Source organism: Vombatus ursinus, unplaced genomic scaffold (genome assembly GCF_900497805.2).
Source record: "Vombatus ursinus unplaced genomic scaffold, bare-nosed wombat genome assembly UNPS02009994.1, whole genome shotgun sequence".
Classification (NCBI taxonomy): domain Eukaryota; kingdom Metazoa; phylum Chordata; class Mammalia; order Diprotodontia; family Vombatidae; genus Vombatus; species Vombatus ursinus.
The window spans coordinates 1,440,100-1,464,813 of NW_020949772.1; the positions used below are offsets into that span (position 1 = coordinate 1,440,100).

The window sequence follows — 24,714 nt, forward strand, 5'->3', positions numbered from 1 at the left end:
GCAAGCAACAAACTCCTGGTATGAGTTGTCTAATGTGAGGTTACAAGCTTCCCATTCCTAGAAGTATGCAAGTTGTGATATGCTGATGATTTAGTCAACTTAGTAGAGTAAGTCAGTAAACAAGAACTGATTAAATACTTATGTGCCAAGCACAGTGCTAAATGCTGGGGATGCAAAAAGGGCCTAAAACATGGTTACTGACCTTAAGAAGCTTCTATTCTAATGGGGAGATAACATGTAAATGTGGATCCTTCCTTCTGTCAGACAAATGATATGGAAATTGATAAGTCTCTTTGACTAGCTCACCCTCTCCTTGTAATATTCATTCTCTCATTAATTGTTAACCAATCAGAGTTGATTGCCATCCTCAGGAACATCTCTTCCAAGGGCATATAAACTGTAAGCCCACTACCACAAAGGGTCTTTGGTCTAAGAGAGAGATGGTCAATTGACCATCCTTTTATTAATAAGCATACTGGCCTTATTAATAAAATGATTAAATTATCCAGAAATGATGTCTCTCCGAAGTTTTTATACATCACACCCACACACACACACACACACACACACACACACACACACACACACACACACGTACGTGTGTGTGTGTGTATCCTCAAAGTATAAATGTCCCAAGAAGTTTCAGTGTAATTTTATATGTTAGTAGCATAAAACTGTGCTAAGATATTTAGGACACCCTATATACAGTATAAATGGAACAAGGCACTGGCAGTTGAGGGACCTCCTGTAGATGGTAAGATTTCAGTTGAGACTGGAAAGAAGCCACGACCTTATGAGGTGGCCATGAGGAGGAGGAGCATTCCAGGCATTGTGGAGAGCCAATGGAAAGACATGAGACCAGGAGAGAGAGTCTTACGTTCAATGAACAACCAGGAGGCCAGTGTCACTGGATTGAAGAACATGTGTTGGGAAGTGTGGTGCAAGACTGGAAAGGTAGGAATGGGCCAGGTCATGAAGGGCTTTCAAAGCTAAACAGAGGATTTTGTATTTGATCCTGGAGGTCACAGAGAGTCACTGGGGTTTATTGAGTAGAGGGGTAACACAGTCAAACCTTTACTTTGGGAAGCTCAATTTGACAGTTGAGTAGAGAATGGGCTGGCATGGGGGAGAATTGTGACACAGAATTGTGGAATAAGGAGGTGACTCATAGTATTGAGAAATAAGAAGGTCATAGGCATGTTTTCCTCTGATTTGGTGAGGTCACATCTTGCATCAAATCCTCCCTTTATGCAAAACCCAGCACACACTGGACAGAGCAAGCCTTGGGGAATGCAGTGCCGGACTAGGAAGTTGTCATACATGTGTCTCTCAGCTGCCACCGGATCCCCTTACTCCCACCCTACCTGCTTGGGAGTGTGAAGCAGCTCCTCAGCCATGGTTGTGGCTGTGATGGCCTTGTTAATTTCGGAGCTGGGCTGGAGGAAGACTGACAGCCCCGCCACGAGCTGGACGCCAAGGTCCGTCACCGCCACCTTGTCATCCAAGACTGTCACGGTCTTCTCAGCCAGGATGGAATCGGAGAGGGGTGACAGAACCTTCGGGAGACACAAAACAAGGGATGGATTGAGTGACTGCTAAAAATATTCTCTGGCTCATTAAGGTCCTTCCCAGCCCAGCTCAACCTTTATACCTGGGGAAACATAATACCCTCACTGGGATGAAAACACATACCAGGCATCACAGTCTCATTCTGCTGCTAGTACCCACCTCTCCTCCACCCCATGTTCCCCTTCTATTAATTTTGGCTATTGAGCTACAATTTTACTGCATTTAATGAAAAAGGAGGTAGTTCTGGAAAGTTTTGCATAAGAACTTTTTTTTTTTCTTGAATCACATTTTATAGACACCAAGGGAAATTAGCTATTCAGGGGAAACATGAGGTCAGAAAATGCCAAGTAACTAAGGCCCAGAGAAGGTCAATTGAGATTCTTCTATGGATCAGAGTTCTTTTGTCCTGTAAACAACCACCTCTTAACCATAACAGATTTTATCTGGTGGCACAGTAGAATAAAGCCCAGCCCACTGGAACAAGAAGACGAGCTCAGTCCTAACCCTGGCACTTAGTAGGGCTGTAACCTTGGATAATTAATTTTCTCGCTAAGGGCTACAGTTTCATTCTCTATAAAATGAAAGGTTGGATTCAGCAATCTTCCAGTTCTATAGCAATCTAAACTGTTTCCTCAAATTGGATTTTCAAATTTGGATTTGTGAATCCAAATTTACAAAAATAAGAGCCATTCTTCAATTGATAAATGGTGGAAGAGAGGAACAGTTTTGTAAGGAAGCAATCTAAGCTATCAATAGTAATATGAAAAAAAATCATCCAAATGACTAATAATAAAGAAATGCAATTTAAAGCAATGCTGAGGTTCAACCTCACACTTATCATATTGGCCAAGTTGGCAAAAAACGGAAAATGACAAATGTTGGAGGGGATGTGGGAAAACAGGAACATTAATGCACTGTTGGTAAAGTTGTGGATTTTTCCAGCCATTCCAGAAAGCAGTTGGGAACTATGCCCAAGAAGTTATTAAACTGTGCACACACCCTTTGACCGAGCAATGCCGCTACTAGGATTATATCTCAAAGAGCTCAAAGAAAGAGAAAGAAGAGAAGAAAGCAGCTCTTTATGTAGTGGCAAAGAGTTAGAAACTAAAAAAATGCTTATTATTTGTAGAATGACTGTAGAAATTATGGCATGTGAATGTAACGGAATAGTATATCTATGAGAAATGATAAGATGAATGTTTTCAGAGACACTTGGGAAGACTTGTATGAACTGAAGCAGAGTAAAATGAACAGAATTGAAGAACAATTTATACAATAACAACCATATTGTAAAGACAAACAACTTTGAAGGTCTTGGGAACTCTGATCAACCATGATCCCAGTGGACCAATAATGAAGCATACTATCTATCTCCTGAATGACTGCATGATAAGATATATATTTTTGACATGGCTAATTTGGGAATTTGTTTTGCTTGACTATGCATAAATGTTACAAAGGTTTTGATTTTCTTTTATTTCTTGAGGAGGTAGGAGGAAGAGAAAATAAATATCTTCTAATTAAAAAATAAATTTAAAAATTTAAGTGAAGGGATCAGGCTCCTATCAATTAGAGCTTTTCAAGAGTAGAATGGACTATCTCTAGAGACAGTGGGCTCCCTATTACTGGAGATCTCAAGCAGAGGTTGGATGATCAATCATTGAGGATGTTGTAAATAGGAATCCTGCTCATGTACAAGCTGGACTAGAGTATCCCTGAGGTCCCTTCTGTCTCTGAGTTCCTGGATTCTTTGGCTAGATGACTTTTTAAGGTTCTTTCTAGATATAACAAGCTATAATTTCATAGAACAAGAAGGCATAAAGTATGGGGTTGGATTTTTTTTTGGTCTTTGAAACAATCCTTTATGGTAGGTGCTGTTGCTACTCCATTGTACAGATGAGGAAACTGATGCTCCTTACCTGTATTGTTGTCATGCCAACTTCTCGTCCAATCAAAATCCGCCCTTCCTGAAGCTTGGCAATGTGTGGTTCCTCTAATTTCATGAAGTCTGTTACCAGGTCAGTGATGTCAAACTGCCAGTCAGGGCTCAGTAAATATCTCAGCTGGCCCCAGGGATTTGAGTCCTCAGACACAAACTGAGTGAGGACCCGGACCATTGCATGTTGGTACTGGAGGGCACAGCCTCTACCTCTTCTCTCCTCATCATCTTCATCATCACTGTCCCTTGTGGGCCTGAAATGAAAGGTAGGAACAGAATTAGAGCACTTTGGGCTGGAAAAGAACCTTAACATCAGCTGGTCCAAACTCATCAATCCAATCAACAAACATTTATTAAGCCCTCACTACGTGCCAGGTGCTGTGCTGAGTACTGAAGGCACAGAAAAAGGCAAAATCACTGTTCCTGCCCTCAAGGATCTCACATTCTAATGGGAGAAAACAGTGGGTATGCAAATAGGAATATAATAAAAGCTAGAATTTATCCAGTGCTTTAAGGTTTGCAAAGTGCTTTACAAATATTATCCCATTTCCTCCCCCTGCCAACAGCCCTGTGAGGTAGGTTCTATTATTACCCACATTTTATAGATTAGGAAACTCAGGCAGATAGAAGTGAAGCAATTTGCCCAGAGTCACACAGTTAGTAAGTGTCTAATGCAGGATTCAAACTCAGGTCTTCTTGATTCTGGGTCCAGCACTCTACCCACTGTGCTACTTAATTGCCTCTTATACCAGATATAGATAGAGTAGCTGGAAGACAACCTTAGCAAGGAGAAGGCATTAGCTGGGGAGGGGGGAGTAGAAAATGCCTCCTGTAGAAGGTGGTATTTGAATTGAGTCTCTAAGGAAGAAAGGAATTATGAGAGGCAGAAATGAGAAGGGAAAACATTCTAGGCATGTGCAAAGATGGGGTGGACCGAGCAACTGCAAGCAGATCAGCATGATGAGTGTAGATTATTGAATGTATAAGAAGACTGGCCAGATAGAAAGAGACCTACGTAATATTTCTGCCATGTGGCATGGTGTCATAGAGAGTGGACTGGACTTGGAATACTAAGATATGTTTTAGCCTTAGCTTTGATATTTACTTGCTGGGTGACCCTAGGCAAGTGATTGGACCTCTCTGAGCCTCAGTTTCCTCAGCTGTAAAATGAGGGTAATGATGTCTACATGCCTACATAAGCAAGCCATTGAGAGGAAATTGCTCCATAAACAGCAAACCGTGTTAGAAAACCTGAGTCCCACCATCTTTGGTTGAATAGTTCTAGTGCCCCATGGGAAATTCAATCAATTATTGGAGCGCTCCAATTTTTAAGAATATTTTCCTTTAATTGAGAAAACTTCTATGCATAACTCTTCTTGCTGTCTTCAGAAACAATGAAGAACAATCATTATATTCTTCTTTATTGGCAGTCTTTCAAATATCTGAAGACAGTGATCATGTCTCCTCTCAGTCTTTTCAGTTCCCAGTTTCTTCAAGTCTTTTTCATGTGATACATTTCTAGTCCCTTACAGTACTTGGCACATAGTAAAAGCTTAATGAATTTTCACTCATTCAATCATTCTTTCATTCATTCATTCGTCATATTGGTAGACCTCCTCATTTATCCCTTGACATAAATGGCATATAGCTAGCATTTCCACGGCAATTCAAGGCTAGATGCCTCCTGTATCATCAAGGGTATAGTCCTGACAGTTTGGGATGGAGGAATTAGGGGAGGAAACTGGCTTTCAGATGCTTAGAAATGAAGGGACAAGCAGGTACCTACCAGTTATTCATTTCACAAGCACTGTGTGAGTGTGGTGACCCATGTATATATGAAAATCTGGACTAACATACCCAGAAGGTGGTAAATCTTCTTTAAAAAATGATTGATGGTGGGAGGGAGGATCCTTTAAACAGGGTGCTCCTTTATTGCATTAAAAAATGATCCATTTTATAGATTAAAAAAATCATTCATGTATAAGAAACTTTTCAGGAGATCATCTGTTTCGTAAAGTAAGGCACACAGATTCACTTCTCTTGTTTTGGGAGAATAAAATAAACTTTAAAAACAAAGGAAAAATGTTAACTCCTTAGAGTCATTTGGGAGAGTTACTTTTCTGAGTACCAGTAGAAGCATGTGGTATAGTGACTAAAGTGTTGGGGTCAGCATTAAGAAAACCTGGGTTCAAATCCTGCCTCAGACACATGCTAGCTGTGTGACCCTAGGCAAGTCAGTTAACCTTTCTCCCTCACAGTTTCCTCATCTGTAAAATAAAAGTAATAATAAAAGTATCTAACTCACAGGGTTTTTATGAGGATCAAATGAAATAATACATGTGAAGTGCTTTATATGTCAAGTGAAGCCAGTACTTGACAATATGGAAGATAGAGTTGGCATCCAGAAGACTTGAATTCAGATCCCACCTGAGCCTCATATCAGTAAAATGGGGATAATAATTGTGTCTTTTTGACCAGGCTGAAGTGAGGACCAAATCAGATAATGCATGTAAAGCAATTTATAAGCCTTAAAGCACTAGGTGAGTATGAGTGCTAGTAACAGTAGATATAATAGCTAACAGTTATATAACACTTGGTGGCTAGGTGGTACGGTGGATAGAGTATTGGGCCTGGAGTCAGGAAGACCTGGATTCAAATTCAGCCGCAGATACTTACTAACTGTGTGACAGTGGGCAAGTCACTTAACCCTATTTGCCTTAGTTTCCTCATCTCTAAAATGAACTGGAAAAGAAAATGGCCAACCACTCTAGTATCTCTGCCAAGAAAACCCCAAATGGGGTCACGATGAGTCAGACAGGACTGAAACAACTGAATAACAACAACATATAATATTTACTATGTGCCTGACACTGTGCTAAATGCTTTAAATTATTCTCTCATTTGATCCTCACAACTTCCCTAGGATAGAGGTGCTATTATCCCTATTTTACAAGTCAGGAAACTGAGGCTTAAACTGACTAATCCAGAGTCATGTGGCTAGCAAATGTGTGAGGCTGGATTTGAACTCAGGTCTTCCAGACTTTAGTCCCAGGACTTTACCCACTGCACCAGCTAGCTGCTCATGTGGATAGTTGTGTTTGTATTTCCTGAACTCCTGAATTGGGTCACTTGGATTGAGAAAGGATATTTCTTTAGCAAAGAGTCATCTTGTGGATAAGAGAGGCTCTTGTGGATAAGATGGTTAAATTTGGAGTCAAGAAGACCCCGGCAACTCCTTAAAATTGGTAGCAGTGTGGTGCTGTAGATTCAACCGTCTACCTGGAGTCAGGAAGATATGAGTTCAAATCCAGCTGTGTGTCCCTGGGCAAGTCACTGCACCTTTGTCTGCTTCAGTTTCCTCATTTGTAAAATGGGGACCATAGTAGTACTTACCTTTCAGAGTTGTTGTGAGGATCAAATGAGATAATATTTGTAAGCTCTTTGCAAACCTCAAAGTGCCATATGAATGCTATTATTAAGTGACTCATCTACATTAGTCAGTCAGTCATCAAGTGTTTATTGAGCCCTTACACAGTGCTAAGCACTGGGAAGTTTCCATCCTGGGAGTTCCTTCCACTAATGAAATCATAAGTCTGTACCAAAATGTTTATTATTTTATTAAGTTTTATTAAGCCCTTTGCAGACCTCCTTTGCTTGAAATTGGAACCATCCTGAAAATCATTCACCCTGACTACAAAGGGTGCTCAGGGCCTGGGATGCTCCCCGATTTCATTTTAAAGGAAGGGGTAGGAATGAAGGCCTGACATCCAATCAATCGATAAAATAATAGTAAGCATTTATATAGTGCCTACTATGTGCCAGGCACTTTACAAATATTAACTCATTTGTTCCTCATAATGATTCTGGTAGGTAGATGGCATCATTATTCCTTATTTTACAGTTGAGGAAACTGAGACAAATAGGGATTAAGTGACTTGCTCAGGGTCACATAGCTAGTATGTGTTTGAGACTGGATTTGAACTAGGGTCTCCCTGACTTCAGGCTCAGGGCTCTGTTCATTATGCTACCAACCATCTTAATCAATTGCCAAATATTGATTAATCACCTACTATGTGGCAGGTATTGTTCAAGGTCCTATACTGACAAGCCAGGAATGTATACTGTCGGGGGAGACAAGGACGTGTGTAAATATGCACTGTCTGACCTCTTATTAGAAACGATGGGTACTCTCCAGGCCTTGACTTGGCTTAGCTCTGTGTCAGAGATCTCGATCTGTAGAGGTAGGCGGGGCACCCAGACGGTGATGTGGAGGGGGGCGCTCAAATACTGATAGGTGAAATTCACAAGGGCATCCACTTTCCCTTTGATTTCTTTGCCATTGACGAAAACATAGTCACATCGGTCTGACACCTAAAGAAAGAGAGAAAGGGGAAAAAGGGAAATGATTGTAGGGGACCAGGATATTATCTCTCATATTCCCTTGGTAGAACAGGTTAGGTGCTTCTTAGGAAAGAAAAATCGAAAGTTCCTCCAATCCAATCCATGAACCAAAAATCTCTCTCAAGCTGTCAGGCAATGGGAAAGGCTAAGCTTGGCAGGGAGATCTCCAGCCGATGTCCTGATAATTGGAATCCTCTACCACCTCAAGATCCCGGCTTGTATTTTGTTTCCTTTTCATCTAATTCTGCTTTTTGCTCAAGTGGACTATAGTTTACTCCAGTGACAATATCACTTTTTTTCCCTGATTCTACGAATCTTTATAAGATGATATTTTTAAAGTGCTTAGTACAGTGGCTGGAACATAGTCATCACTTAATAATTTCTCGCTCCTTTCCTCCTTTACCCGAAAGCATCCCGTCATGTTTCCTCCTTCTACGTCCTGGATTGCCTCCCAGAGTATATTTTCTTTTCTTAAAAATGCAAATTATATGTTATAAACATCTATAATATATAATCATATATTATTATATTAATGCATTATGTTGACATAGTAATATAATATTAATATATTATGATATCACATTATATTAACATATTATATAATATAATGGTATGGTAATAAAATAAGCATTATATAATTATAATATAACATCATCATCATACTATATTATTGTATTATAACATCACATTATATTAATATGTTATACAATATAATGGCATAGTAATACAATAAACATAAGTATAATATGACATTATCATCATATTACATTAATATATTATAATTTCAATTCAGAATATTAATGTAATTGTATACTATGAACATTTATAATGAATAACTTACATCGTGCTAGTTATAGTGTCATTAATATATTATGTAATCATTAGTATTATAAAATTATCTAATAATTATTTAATATTGTTATATTATAGAATATACAATACGGTGCTATATAATTATGTAATATATATAATATTTTTATATAATATTAAACAAATACCAGCTAATTAAAGAAGCTACATGGTATAGTGGACAGAAAATGTCCTTGGAACCAGGAGGCTCTGAGGTTTAAGCCGCGCCTCTCATACATACCAGTTGTATGATCCTGGGCAAATTACTTAACCTCTCAATGCTCTGGACGATTCTTTAAGACCACAAGTTTACTACAAAAGTACTGACTTGCATTGAAGGAACTAATTTCTTTACCCGGTAGTTCTCTATCCCAATGAAATCATAGTCCCTTTCCCTTATTTCCAACAACTTGCTTCAAATGTAACAACTTAATAAAACTTGCTTTGCAAGTATTTGTATACTGATAAATAAATTTAAAAAACACCACGACTACTTTTCAGAGTAAGCAAAGTGATGCAAGAGAAAGGACACTGGTTTTCGAGTCAGGGGATCTGGGTTTGATTTCCAGCAGTGATACTTACTAGCTCTGTGTCCTTGGGTAAGTCATTCAACATGGCGAACCTCAGTTTTATCTTTATGTCCTGGGGGACAGAGAGATGCCCTCAAAGCCCAGGAGACCTGGGTACAAGTCCCACCTTTGACACTCACTGTCTATGTGACCCTCCCACAGTGTTAGCCTCTCACATGTTCTAGGAAAGCTTATGATGATAAGTTGCGTAAGGACACTGACTCGCATTGGTCCAGGGAGTTTGCTAGGCTACAGGTCCACTCCCTATCTCTTGTCCCTAAAATGAGGGATCTGACTTAGCTGAGCTCTTAAGTCCCTTCCAGACTTCAGACTAGGACCCTGTTATCCTCTGCCAGCAAGGCATGAAACAATGCATTCTACTCAGGTAACCACCGATTGATGAGCTGAATTTGCTCCCGACCCTTTACACTGTTTCTATCCAAATCAACTCTTTCCTGGCCTTTGTGAACTGGGCAGACAGAGCTGGAATGAGCCATCTATGCTGTGGGCAGGGTTTTCACCTTGAATCCAGGGCAACCATTCTCTCTGCTACCGAGAAAGCACAGCTGGTGTGGGCAGATATGGGCAGATTTTCTGAGCTGCTTTAGGGACATGGAGGGTAGCCAGGGGCAGGGAAGGAGGGGGCAGGGGAAGAATGGATTAATTTCTTCCCCAATAAACACGGTAAGTTTTTTTAAATGTTTACATTTTGATTAAAGACATAAACTAATTTTAGACACCACAAGTAAATTTGTCATTAGCATGTAAATACTGTCCTGAAATCTAAGCAAGCATTAGCATAATAGCCGTGTAAGAGTTATATCAGTAATCACTTCTTTAATCAATGTTGTAATTTACAGATCATTGACTTTTCTCATTTATTACCTTTCTGAGCACTAGGGGGGAAGGAATCCAACCACTCCAGAATATATAAATAATTAAGAGCAATGCAGAGAGTATGAAGTAGCTGTGTGGGATAAAGTCATTGTCAGCGCTATTCCTAAAGGTGTCATAAACGTCTGGGGAGATCTAGGGGCACATTAATCATACAGTAAGTGGCTTGCAGTGGGTGCTGTTGCATTACTAAATGAGCTGCCAGGTCTACAGACTCCAACAGAAAACCCTACAGATATTCCCACTCCCTTTATTTCATCCCTAGGAACCACTTTCCGGTCCTGTTCAGTGAATGTTATTGTTCATCAGCCCGAGATTTGGTCGACACCATCATTTGCTCTCCCGGTGGCTGGCTTGAGTTTGCCAATTGAACAATGTTCATTGAAAGGCAACAAGGTGACTCACTGGTCAGTTGTCCCCAACAAACCATGGTCTGACCAGACAGGATGTTAAGCCCAAAGGCACGTGTCCAATATACATCTTCAGTTGTCCTACAGTGATGAAAGCTTTTGTAGAATCATAGAATTTCAGGTTAGAGGGAAACTCATTAGTGATTTAGTCCAATCTGTGCTTGAACAAGAATCCCTGTGTTGACACAGAGATATCAGGTCTTTGCCTGAAAACCGCCAGTGAGATGTAGCTCACTAGCTTTGGTCCAGCAGAAAGAGCTCTGGCTCTAGAATCAGGGGATTTGGGGTTCAAAGCTCTTCTCTGATGCTTATTACCTGTTTGACCTTAGGCAAGTCACTTCGTCTTCTTGAGCCTCAGTTTTCTTATCTGCAAAATGTGAGGACTATGCCAGAAAGACCTCTTAGGTCCCTTCTAGCTCTCTAGATCTATGATCCTATGAACCTCCACAGGTAATTCATTCCACTTGGGGATTGTTCTGGTTATGAGAAAAGGTTCTCCCCCATCCAGATTTGCCTCTTTTCCACTCATTGCTCCTTTGGAGCAAAAAAAACAAACAAACAAACCAAAAAACAAAACAAAACAAAAAAAAAAACCCAAGTGATAGAATCATAGATTTAGAACTAGAATAGACCTTAAAATGTCATCAAGTCCAACTCCAAAATTTTACAGGTGAGGAAACCGAGGCATAGAGAATCTAAAGGACTTGTCTAGGATGGAGAAGCTATTAAGTATTTATTTGTGGCAGAACTGGGACCCAGATCTTCCAAGCGCTAATCCAGGGCATATAGGATATGTCCTAATTGCCAAACCTTGCTGGCTCTCCCAATCTAATTCCTCTTCTTAGCCTTCTAAATACTTGAAGACAGTCATCATGTCTTCCTGATCTTTTTCTTCTCCAGGTTAAACATTCTTGGTTCATTCAAGGGATCCTCCAGTCAGATTCCAATATCCTTTTGAAATAAACATCTCTGTCCTAGGTGTCCTGGGGAGTGACTGAGATTGGCTCTCCAATAGTCTTACATTAAAATAACACTTGGAAAGCGCTTAGCACAGTGTCCTTACAATATAAAGAAATGCTTATTCCTTTCTCCCCCTCCCCCACTTTCCTCCCTGCCAGAATAATTGTCCACCAAATGAGAAGTGAAGAAAAACAATCACATTAACTTTTCTTCCTTTGGCCTCCCTGGAGGCAGGCTGCCTGGTTCGGTTAGTACAATTTACATAGAAAACTGGTAAATGTTTGCTATTTATTTGCGAGTCCATTAACAGAACTGTGATTATGAAAATCACTCCATTGTGTAGCAAGAGGTCCAAAGAAGGCTACTCACTGTCTGCAGTTTTTCTTTTGGCACTTAATTAGATAAAGCTCTGCATAGTTATTCAAATTGTTGTTGTTGTGCAGTTGTATCTGAGTCTTCCTGACCCCATTTGGGGTTTTCTTGGCAGAGATACTACAGTGGTTTGCCATTTCCTTCTCCAGCTCATTTGACAGATAAGGAAACTGAGGCAAACAGGGTTAAATGACTTGCCCAGGGTCACACAGCTAGTAAGTGTGTAAGCCTAGATTTGAACTTAAGTCTTCCTGATTGGTGTTCTATCCACTATGCCATCTAGCTGCCGCATTCAAATATTTAGACTAGTTTAACTCACTAAGTTCTGTTGAGGGACTCCCACACTTAAATCCAACTCATGTGGGAGTTGAGACATCAGCCTTTGATGTCATTGGTCCTCCTTGAGAACGAAGAATGAGCAACAAGACCCAGTGAGGCATTCAGCTTCAGAACCTGGCTCTGTCCATCACCCTCCACAGTCCATCTTACCAACTCAGGTCAATTCTAACCCCATAATTTACCTTCCACCTGTTCTCCACTCCCACAGCCACCTTGCTCATTCAGGCCTTTGTCATTCATTGCCCATGCACTATAGTGCACTAATTAGCCTCTCTTCTTCCTATCAATCAATTAATTAAAAAGCAATTACAATGTGCCAGGCACCCTACTAAACCCTGAGGATACAAAGAAAGGTAAAAACACTACCTGCTCAAGAAGTTCTATCCCTCCCATTTCCAAACCATCATCTAGGCAGCAGGGAAATAATCTTTTTTTTTTTTTTTTTTTGGTTAGGCAATAGGGTTAGGTGACTTGCCCACGGTCACACAGCTAGTACATGTCAAGTATTTGGTCTGAGGCTGGATTTGAACTCAGGTCCTCCTGACTTCAGGGCCGGTATTCTATCCACTGCACCACCTAGCTGCCCCGGAAATAATCTTCAGAAAGCACATGACCAACGGTGCTACTTCCCTACTCAAAGGCAGGGAATTTGCCTCATAGCAAAAACCGCTAAGGCCCTCTATCATCTGGCTTCCATTTTCCTTTTCTGCTCTGGTTTCTTTTAAATCCCTGCTAAAATTTCACCTTCTGCGGGGGCTTTCCCAGTTCACCTTAATCTCAGTGCCTTCCTTCTGATGATCCCTCCAATTTATCCTGTCTATATCTTCTTTGTATATAGTTGATTACATGTGGTCTCCCCCAGTAGATTGTAATGTGTATGAAAGCAGGGACTATTTTTGCCTTTCTTTGTATCATCAGTGCTTAGCACAGTGCCTGGTACATAGTAAGAGCTTAATAAGTGTTTGTTGACTGACTTCCTAGGACTTATTTCACAATGACCTCAGGAAATTCCTTGCTGTGTGACCTTGGGCAAGTCACTTCATCCTGTTTGCCTCAGCTTCCTCATCTGTAAAATGAGTTTAAAGAAGGAAATGACAAATCACTTCAGTATGTCTGCCAAGAAAACCCCAAATAGGGTCACCAAGCATTAGAAAAATGGCTGAAGAACAAAAAAATTTCACAATAGCCCCCTTCATACACACTGCATTTCAACCAAACTGTCCTATTTTTGTTTACCCTTCCCCTCCCTCCAGCTCATATGATGTTCTATCTCTCACCAACATGCATTTGTTTAAGTTTTCCCCCATGCCTGGCACGGGCTCCAGCTATGCAGATGGAGTCCAAAACCTCTCCTGTGGGTAACAGATAACAAAGCAGTTACCTCAACTTTTCCTTTAAAAAGTCCATATAGAGCAAATAGAACTAGGGACAGCTTAGAGACCTCTAAACCAATCCCTTCAATTTCCTAAGGAGGAAACTGAAACTCAGGGTGGTTAAATTTCTTTTATATAAGGTCACATGGGGAGGATAAATAGCAGAGCTGGGTTTCAAACTCCTTTCTTTCTCCTTCAAATTCAGTGCCCTTTATACAATACTATGCTGCCTTCCTCAACAGAGAGGGAATAGAAGATCCCTGCCCTGAGTAATGAGTTCTCTAGTCCCAGGTCTGGCACTATTAATCAAGTAAGCAATCCAGCATTTATTAAGCACTTACTATGTGCCAGGTGCCATACTAGGTGCTGAAGATAAAAAGCAAAAAGAAAGAAAGAAAGAAAGAAAGAAAAGAAAGAAAGAAAAGAAAGAAAAAGAAAGAAAGAAAAGAAAGAAAGAAAGAATCTGCTCTTAATAAGCTTGCATTATTTTGTGGGATACATGTGCAAATATAAGTACACATGGAACAAATTCAAAATTAATCCACTCTAATTGTATGAATTAAAATGAGTCAATTTTGAGAGGAAAGGTATCATTTGTTGGGGTCATCAGAAAATGTTTTGTATAGAAGACAGTGCCCTCAAGTTCTTTGGGAGCAGGGACTGTTTCATTTTTGTCTCTGTATTCCCAGAACTCAATATAGTGCCTGGTTCTCCTTGTGTATTGATTGACTGATAGAGGGTTGACAGCAAAATGGGAACTTGATAGTGAAAGGTTCTATGAGACAGAGGTGGAGAGGGAGTGCATTCCAGGCATGCAAAGGTGGATGGTAAGTACAAAGACACAGAGGTGGAAAGGGATGGGGAAGAGAAAGAAATAAGCATTTATGAAGTCCTGACTGTATGTCAGGCATTTTGCTAAACACTTTACAAGTATTATTTCATTTGATGGGAGAGGGAAGGTCCTGAGTGAAGAACTGAGAAGCTAGTTTGGCTAGAAAATAGAATAATATAGAATGAAGTTGGAAAGAGAAGTTGGGGCCAAGTTTTAAAGGGCTTTAAAGATCAAATGGAAGAATTTATATTTTATTTTAATTTGTGTATTTATTTTGCATTTTATTTTGGCAATAGGAAGCCAGCGGAGGTTACTGAGTAGGAGGGTAACCTGGTCAGATTGAATTTAAGGAAAACCCCTAAGTAGCTTTGTGACTTTGGACAATCTACTTCATCTCTCTTGTTTTTGGTTTTCTCATTTGTAAAACGCATTGCAAGCTTGGGCTCCATGATCTCTAAGATTCTTTCTGGGCCTAAAAAAAAACAAAACTCAACCCCCCAAAAAAACATTTTTTCTACATGATTAAATAAATATTTATACCACCATAAAATCATTTAGTCTTAAAGATTAATATGATCTATTACTTACAGCTGAGGAATTCTACAATTCTCTTATCCCATCCCAACACCTTTCCCTTCCCCTGCCATAAACACTTCTAGGGCCCCCCAATTTTCTCCCACTCCTCAACCATCTAAGTCATTGTGTAAGAATCATTAGGTTTTTAACGATATCTAAATGGCCTTTACATATGTTTCTCCTTCTTAATCTTTATTACCTATTAATATGATAGCTTCAATGGGGGAAAAAACAAAAACAAAATAGGTATCCATTAGGGTAGAAAGCATTTTAATTATGATAGTTAAATTACCATTTTCCTTGAAGTAGCACTAGTTACTGTTGACTTGGTTCAATGGGAAGAAAGGTAAGAGTGGCTGGTTTTAGTCTCCACAATTTTTTTTTCTTTCTGCTACTTCAACAATTTAGGTAGGAAGTACAGATTACACATTGAGTGGAAGCCAGCTAGCTAGAAAGGGAAGTTGGAGAGATATAGAAGGCAAAGGTATCATGAGCATGTAACTGCTTTTCCAATTGGGCAGGAGTGAACAATGACAATGAGGAGAAGCACAATGAACCCACTTTGTACCTTCTATATCAAGGACCCTGTCTTGAGACTCAAGGCTCAGTTGCCGTGGGATCTGGCCCACATCTTCTTCAGGTTGGTTGGTGCTTTCTAGAACATGTCACTGATGGCACTTTGATGCCATTAAGAAGGAAATAGAATGGCCTTATTGATTCTAACAAACCCCAAAGAAGAGCAGGACCCTGCCAGCCCCAGTTTTCTAGGTCTCCTCCCTTCTGTACTGCCTCCCAAAGAATGTGTTTTAATGAGAAAATAATGCGATTTCAATGTCATTGGTTACATCCTAAGATCAAGTTAAAAACAAAACAAAACAAAACAAAACAATCAACCACAGACACACTTTAACTTTGAACTCTAGATTAATGCTTGTTATAGTGTGTCTGACTATGGCACTCTCCTCCAAAAGCTTCAGAGGCTTCTACCTGCTTCTAGGATTACTGTCATTAATAATAATAATAGCTTGCATTGATACAGCACTTTAAGGTTTGCAGAGTACTTTTCATAGGGTGAAATCATTTGATTTGTCCAACAACCCCATTAGATAAGTGCTATTATTAGCACTTTACAAAGAAGGAAATGGAGAGCAGTTAAGTGAGTTGTCCAGGGTCACAAAACTACTAAATCTCTTCCTTCCCTGTTTAGAGGTACAGCTAGGAAGACCTGGGTTCAAGTTGTACCTTGAACACAGAATGACTATGTGACCTTGGCCAAGTCACTTAACCCCTTTAATTCATTCCCCCTTCCCCAACCCCCTCAATACAACTGTTTTAGACTAGAAATTGTAGAGAAGGTGCAGACTTGCATTTGGTAGAAGTTTCTCACTGGGAGTTCTTCATATCAACCAAATCACACGTCTGGTCCTTATCAAAATTTTGTATTTACTTAAATGTGTATGTGTTATATAGCATGATAGAATGTCAGCTTCTTGAGTGCAGGAACAGTTTCATTTTTGCCTCTGTGTTCCAAGAGCTCAACATAGTGTCTGGCACATAGAAGTTTGATAAATACTTGTGTATTGATTGGAGAGTGGGTTGAAGTAGCCTCTGATGCAAAATTTAATTCAACTGACACTGGAGGAAAGAGGTATATGTCAATGAGATAATGGAGTCTAGGAAATCCTGAGTTAGCTGGGTGATGTAGGGGATAGAATGCCAAGCCTGGAGTCAGGAAGACCTGAGTTCAAATCCAGCCTCAAACACTAGCTGTGTGACTGGGGACAAGTCACTTAGCCCTGCTTGCCTCAGTTTCCTCATCTGTCAAATGAGCTAGAGAAGGAAATGGGGAACCACTCCAGCATCTTTGCCAAGAAACCCTATCAAAAGGAGATCATGAAGAGTCCCACAAGACTGAAAGGAATGAACAATAGCCTCTCAGGGTTCTTGTGAGGATCAAAGAAAAATATATATAAATTGCTTTAAGAATGTTATAAAGCTATATAGACGTTAGCTGTTAATACTTGTGGACTGATTATTATTATTATCATCCCTGAAGTGTTTTCATTTGTGTATTTTAACGCTCCTGTTGATGGGAACACTTTGGGGGAAAGAGGAAGTCAGTATGCTACTGCTATAATTGGTTTGGAAGGAAAGTCCACAAGCAGACTGATGTAAACAGCATAGCTGTTCCTATTCCATCTTGGCTCCATACATAATGGAAAGACTAATGGTCTTTGATTTTGAAGGCCTGAGCATGGACATTACTTATTTTTGTTAGTTATATGACAACTGGATCACCCAGTAGATTTCTCTGACCCTCGATTTCTTTAATTGTAAAAAAGAAGAAATTGATCCCGTGACTTAGTCATCTTCACAATTTGACATTTATCAAGTGCCTACTATGTGTAGAATATTGTGCTAAGTACTAGGGGAGATAAGACAGTCTCTGCCCTCATAGGTGGGTGGGTGGTGGGCACAGAAGTGACTCAAACATAAATGATTATAACACAAAATAACACACTAGGGTATCAGAGGAATACCGAAATCTGTAGTGTTTTCTATTGGTATCTCCAACATTCAGCACACGGTGTTTGACAGATAGTAAACTCTTATTGTATGCTTTTTTACTCATTCTTTCAAGGAAAGAGGGCAGAGCAAAGAACCTTGGGAAATACCTACTGTAAAGGGCTGGGGAAAAGATAATGGCCATTAAAGGAGACAGAGGATGAGTGGTCAGAGATAGAAGGAGCACTGGGAGAGTATGATATTTCTGAGCAAAAGGAAGAGAGCTTATCCATGAGAAGTGGGAGGTCAAGAGTGTCAAATGCCTCAGAGAAGTCAAGGAAGATGTGGGCTGAAAAAAAGCTATGTTGGTTTGTGGGTTCAGATGTCTTTGATAATATTTAAGGAAAGAGGGGCAGCTAGGTGGCACAGTGCACCGGCCCTGGAGTCAGGAGGAACTGAGTTCAAATCCAGCCTCAGACACAATGATATTCACTAGCTGTGTGACTCTGGGCAAGTCACTTAACCCCAATTGCCTCACCAAAAAAAAAAAAATACTTAAGGGAAGAGTTTCCCAAGAAATTCATGAGATAGGTTAGGCAGATGCCTGTTATTTTGCGGAAGAAGAAATTGAAATTCAAAAAGATTGATGACTTGACCAATGTCAAAAGCCTATGAAGTAGGGGCAGCTAGGTGACCCAGTGGGTAGAGCACTGACCCTGGAGTCAGGAGTATCTGAATTTAAATCTGGCATTAGACACTTACTAGCTGTGTGACTCTGGGCAAGTCACTTAATCCCGATTACCTCCAAAAATAAAGCTATAAAATATCAGAGCTAGGACTAAAATCCATGAGAAAGGCAGTGTTGCATAGTGGATAGGGCACTGATCTGGGCTCAAATCCTAGCTATGTGTCCCTGGGCACCTCAAGTCATGTTCTATACTCATTCTGGAAGGGGGTGGGGTGGGACTCAGTGGCCTCCTGGGTCTCTTTTAGGTGCGAATCTATAATCCTAATTTTCTGACTGCTAAATCTATCCATTGTTTCCTCTGTCTCTCAATTTAAGTTCTTCGCTAAATTCTTCCCTCTGCCTGTTGCCCATCTTTAATCCATTTTGATGTCTATTCAAGGGTGGGGCCGGGGAAAGAAAAGCAAACAGGAAAGTGAAGAAAAGTGATCATCCTCTCCTCAAATGCTTAGTTGGGGAGGGGGATGAAATTTAATGTCTAAAATGCTGTTTGGATTCAGGTAATCACACTTTATAAGAGCGCGTGAGTAGAGCTGGGGCCATCTGATTCTGAATGAGGAACTGGGTCCCAGATTAATTTCATGATTTGCCTAGGGCCACACATCTACTAAGTACTTGAGACTAGATTGGCACTCAGGTATTTATGACTATGAGATTCTCACAACAACCCTGCATGTTGTCTCCCCCATTAGACTGGGAGCTCTTTGAGAGCAAATCTTTTGTCTTTCTTCGTTTTCCCAGCCCTGTACAGTGCCTGTCACACAGTAGGTGCTTAAATGCATACCGACTGGCGATTGACCCAGAACTATCCCTCTATCCATGACACCAGTGGTGTCAAACTCAAACAGAAATGGATCCCTGTGTTATCTATATCACAAATTCCATGAAGCCGTTGTTGAATCAGGAAGAAGCTTTATTAATAACCTGGGAAGGCTGGGCATCCCACAGGTGTGAGAGCTTTCATGTGAGAGCACATGTGTCCACAGATACACACCTTTTTATTCCCTATTCCGTAATCGAATTTCCCTGCCCCGTTTCCGCATTGGCTGGGTACTATAGAGGTTTAGCCTGTCCAAAGTGCCTAATTTCCCCATGTGAGTCTCTGCCCCTATTTACATCTCTCACTCCCCACAACTCGGTAGCCCTAGCCCTTATTTGGGCACAACACCCTCTTTGATGTTAATCTATACCTAACCTCAGAACTGGTTTTCCTCAGGTTAGTTTATTCACCACCAGCTCCACTTTAAGCTTCCTTTGTTCATCCCTCACGCAGCCCCTAGACTACATTGTTTCCTCTGTCTCTCAATTTAAGTTTTTCGCTAAATTCTTCCCTCTGCCTGTTGCCCATCTTTAATCCATTTTGATGTCTATGCAAGGGTGGAAATTAAAACAAACAAACAAACAAACAAACAAACAAAAACCAAAAAACAAGCAAACAAACAAAAAAACCACCACCAACAAAAACACCTATTTCTCACACTCCCTCCCAGTTTAAACTGACTCCAACATTGTCATGCAGGCACCCAACCCCTGATTGAGTGATATGCAGAAGCAACATCCCTAACCACATTTTCCACACCTGCAGGTCACATATGGACTTAAACCCACCCCCCCCTCCACAAATTAACATTATCTATATTGTATTGTGTTTTTATTTATTTTGTTAAACATTCCCCAATTAGATTTTAATCTGGTTCCTAAATTTTATTCCCCTGCACCACGCTGCACAAACTTTTAATTCTTGCCCTTTTTATCTCTCTACATAGGACTATGAATTCCAAAATATCACCTCCTTTAAGGTGCTTTCAAGCAACACTTTCCTGATTTGGGGAATACCATTACTAAGAGTTAGAACTGGCCCCGATGAGTTCTAACCATTGATTTTACAGAGAAGGGCACAAAAGGAAAAAAGCAGAGTCAAAGTTTTCAGGTTTAAGTGCCTGGGAGAATGATGTTACAACAGATGGCTTGGGGGCAAAGCTAATGACTTGTGCTGCAACTGTGGATTCCAATTCAATGCAACAAGCGTTAAGTAAACTTGAGAGCATTATTTAGTAGGAGCACAGGAGCTGGAGTTAGGAAAGCCTAAGGTGAATACTAGTTCAGATAAACCTGGGCAAGTCACTTGTACTTTCTTCCATCCTCAGTTCCCTCATCTGTAAAATGGGAATATTAATAGCATGTACCTTAGAGGGTTGCAGTAAGGATCATAGTATAAGAGATGTAAGGCCAACAGGGACCTCAGAGGCCATCTAATCCAGCTGCTTTGCTTTCAAATGAGATAATATAGAGAACATACCTTTCTAACCTTAACGTTTATATATTAATTTTAACTCTTGTTATGTGCCAGGCACTGAGCTAGGTGGTGAAAATACAAAAGAAAAATGAAGCAGTCCCTGTCCTCAAGGAGCTTACAATCTAATAACATTCCTTATCGAAGGAACTTAAAAGTCTCCTCTGGGAGTAAAACCCTAGGATACAAAGCTGCTCAGAGATCCCAAGATGTGACAGCTTCCATGTGGAATCCCACTCCATTCCATCCCATCCATTTCATCCCATCTCATTCCATCCAGTTCCATTCCATTCCATTCTCTTTTATTCTTTTGCTTTTTCATATTTCCCATCCTACCAGACAAAACCATCAGATCTTTAGCTACTGTTTTTGGCTTATCCTGGTTGGCGGAACATGTAGGCAAAATTCTGTCTGGCTAGGAACTGGCCCTCCTACTCACTGGCATAATTAAGAATGCAGGGTTCACTGGAGAAGGGATGCCATCTTCTCCCCATGACTCCCCATACACCAGCAGGGAGCCCCCAGCTCTGCAGAAGGAAGCATGTCTATGTGAGGTTTTCTATAGATTTTATTATTCTTTTAAAGAAGAGATAAAAAACCCAAACAGTATCCAGAGTGCTCCATCTAGAATAAAAAAAAAGTATCATTTAATGATCTCCTTAGCTCAGTATGCTGAGGTCTGCTGGGGAGAGTTGCCAAGGCAACTATGCTATGCCCCAATGTGGTAAAAAGATGCCCAAATAAACTGGGTCATTGAGCCTCTATTTTTCCCCCTTCCCTCACTACAAGTTGGGAGTCACCCTTGCAGGCTAGTGTGGTGGCCTTCCTCCGAACAGCTTCCTATACTCGTGAAAACTCTGACCTCAAGCACACAGCCAGAACACAGGCCACATGCATAGAGAATAAAGAATTTCTTCTCAGCTGGGATGGAAGGCAGATCCAGTAGATTTCTTTTATTTGGCTTTAAACTACTAGAAATGTTTGAACATAAGCCCTTACTGCTCTTCTCTCACTTCTGTCCCATAAACTAAACCATCCTTTGCTAGTAGCTCATGTCCGGGAAGCAGCGTGGGGCTGCAGAAAGAACATTGGCCCTGGCATCACAAGACCTGAAGTCACACCTGGCCTCTGATGCTTTCTCCCAGTGTGATCTCGGACAGGTTGCTACCCTTCACTGAGATTCAGCTTCCTCATTTGTAACTGAGGGTACTGGGCTAGATGGTCGCTGAGGCCTGATGCAGCCTAGATTTATGATACCACTATAGGATGCTCTAAGAGTTGACTTCAGATATTCAAACAAGACTAGAAGGCCCCAAATGAATGGGAAAAAATTTATTAAACCATTACCAAGTGCCAAGTATTGTGCTAATCACTGGGAATGCAAAGATATAAAAGGATATAGTGCCTACCCTCAAGGGACTTGAAACAGAATAGGAGAAGACAAAATGTACAGGGAATTGGTAAATGAGGGAAGGGAGGTTTTTTTTTTTATGCTTTATTTCATCTCATCCCATTCCTTCCCATCCCACCTCATTCCATCCAGTGCCATTTTATTCCATCCATTACCATCCCATCCATTTCATCCCATCTCATTCCATCCAGTTCCATTCCATTCCATTCTATTTTATTCTTTTGCTCTTTTATATTTCCCATCCTACCAGCCAAAACCATTGGACCTTTAGCTACTGGAAAGAGGGAGGGGGAAGGAAGGTATATGGTAGTTTGTAAGACTGGCTAGTAGATATAGTAGGTTGTGGGATAGTTTACATACACTCAACTGGGTGGGGCCTGAGGATTAGAGTTCCAAAAATGAGTAGAGTAACTTCCTCACTAACTGGGTCCTGGATCCAAGATAAGCCAAGTATAGAGGCCCAAGTCTCAGGCCTAGTGTGGCAAACTCTGGTCCAGGTGGGGAGGAGCAAGTTATCCAGTCAGTTAGATAGTGATCATCATAATAAATGATAATAAGATCTGACATTAAATAGCACCTGCTTTGTGCCAGACACTATCCTAAGTGTTTTACAATTATCATCTCATCTAAGGGGAGGAACAGGTCATAGGCTCATAGAATTTAGAACTGGAAGAGGTCTTACCTTAGAGATGATGTCATACAACACCTTCAGATGTACATAGCTGATACGTAATAATTATCAATTGAATTGAACTACCTGAAGCTACAGAAGGGGGATTTGAACCAAGACCTTTAGACTCCAAATCCACTGCTTTTGCCCATCCCCCCTCTCCAGTAACATGGAAATGAGGCAATTCCAGATCTTGAGAGAACTTTAATTTTGAAACTTTTCTCTGACGATGAAAAACACCCTTAAAATCCCTCCCTTGTACCTCATCTTGCCTTCTGCCTTGTATCATTCCTCCTGACCTCTCAGACACTTCTCAGACACAGATAGGAAGAATCTGGAGGTGGTGAGGGTAAGAACAAAAGAAAGGAAGAACACCCTTCATTTCTTCTTTTCTAGCCCTGAATCCCACCTCAAGGCTGAATTAAAGTAATATGTGTGTATATATATACATATATATATATATATATATTTCTTTTACTTTTCCTCACATTCTCCATCAATCCTACTTCCTGACCCATGGATCATTTCAAGGTTCTCAAAGATGATCATGGATATATTAAAAGCTTTTAAAGCTAAGTTTTTCAATCCTATAAAGGCACGTCCTCTACAATGTAGTAATTCACACTTCAAATAACATTCCTCCTAGGGCATTTAAAGTCCTTCACAATCTGGTCTGAGCCCATCTTTCCAGGCTCATTTCATACTTCCTTTCCCATATTCCGTGCTCCAGTCAAACTGGTCTGCATATAGTTCCTCATCCGTGATATGCCTCTTTCCTCCTGTGCTTTGACACAGGTTGACTATCCACCAATGCTTGGAATATACTCCTGTCTCACCTTCATCTCTTAGAATCCTAATGATGGGGTATAGGCTCCTGGAAACCCTCCCCCACCCGCCAATTTCCCCTGAACTCTCCCTGGATGCTCATCTCAGTATAATCCTTTCTACTGGCCTCACATTGTGGTTTTGATCTTGTCCCAATCTCCAATTCTCTGTTACTTCTAACCTAGCCCAGACCTTCATTGTCTGTTACCTCCAGATCACCCTGGCCACTACCCACCCTTAATTCCATTTAGACCCCTTCCATGCAGCCCAGGTCCCTAGTGTTCATCTGGGGCACCCTGCCCTTCTGGGTCCTTCTCTGTTACCTCCCAGTAACCCAAGTTATTGGTCACTCCTTGATCACATCCAAATGTTCCCACAGTCTTCCTTTTTTTTCCTTTTTTCTTTTTGGCTAGGCAATGGGGTTAAGTGACTTGCCCAGGGTCACACAGCTATTAAGTGTTATGGGTCTGAGGCTGGATTTGAACTCAGGTCCTCCTGAAACCAAGGCTGGTGCTCTATCCCCTGTGCCACCTAGCTGCCCCTGCCATAGTCTTTCTGTATATTAGGTCCATCTTATCCCCTACTAAATGGCTCAGACTCCTTAAGGGTCTGGCCCGGTTCTATTGGCATCACAAATGCTCAGATTCCTTAAAAATCTAGCCCGGTTGTCAATAGAAGTATCACAAATGCCAACATTCTTAAAATCAGGCCAATAGCACAGACTCACTAGGAATCTCACCAACCCCAAATATTGTTTTAATAAACCTTGTCTCTGACTGAAAGAAGGCTTGAATAAAATTCTTTTGAGGCAGGACCTGTATCTTTTGCTCTTGAATTTCAGGGTTCCTAGCACCCCTAGACCCCAACACTAAGATTCTTTAAAAGTTATATTAAATGCCCCTTTCTACCTGAGACATTCCCTCCCAGATACTAGTGCTCTCTCTCTATAGTGATTTTTTAATTTACATTGTTTATATTTTCCATTTACTTATCTTTATACATATTATTTTCACCAAATAGAGTGCAAACTCTTTGAAGGCAGGACTGTTCTGTTTTTCTCTTTGTAATCTCAATACTTAATACAGTGCTTGGAACCTAATAGACACTTAATAAGTATTTGTTGACTAAATGGGGATATTAAACAATATTTTGCAATTCAATGTCCTGCTTTCATAGAAACTG

The 24,714-nt window shown here is 40.6% G+C and overlaps 1 protein-coding gene across 1 annotated transcript in view; it reads right to left on the minus strand.

The window, feature by feature from the left end:
• TMEM132C (transmembrane protein 132C) overlaps positions 1 to 24,714 on the minus strand; it is a gene marked incomplete at its 5' end in the record, with an annotated part of 349,892 nt that overhangs the window by 17,065 nt on the left and 308,113 nt on the right. Inside the window, 3 exons of the mRNA XM_027853547.1 lie at positions 1,365 to 1,556; positions 3,489 to 3,762; positions 7,674 to 7,879. Coding sequence (XP_027709348.1) covers positions 1,365 to 1,556; positions 3,489 to 3,762; positions 7,674 to 7,879 — 672 coding nt within the window. The remainder of the gene's footprint in view (positions 1 to 1,364; positions 1,557 to 3,488; positions 3,763 to 7,673; positions 7,880 to 24,714) is intronic.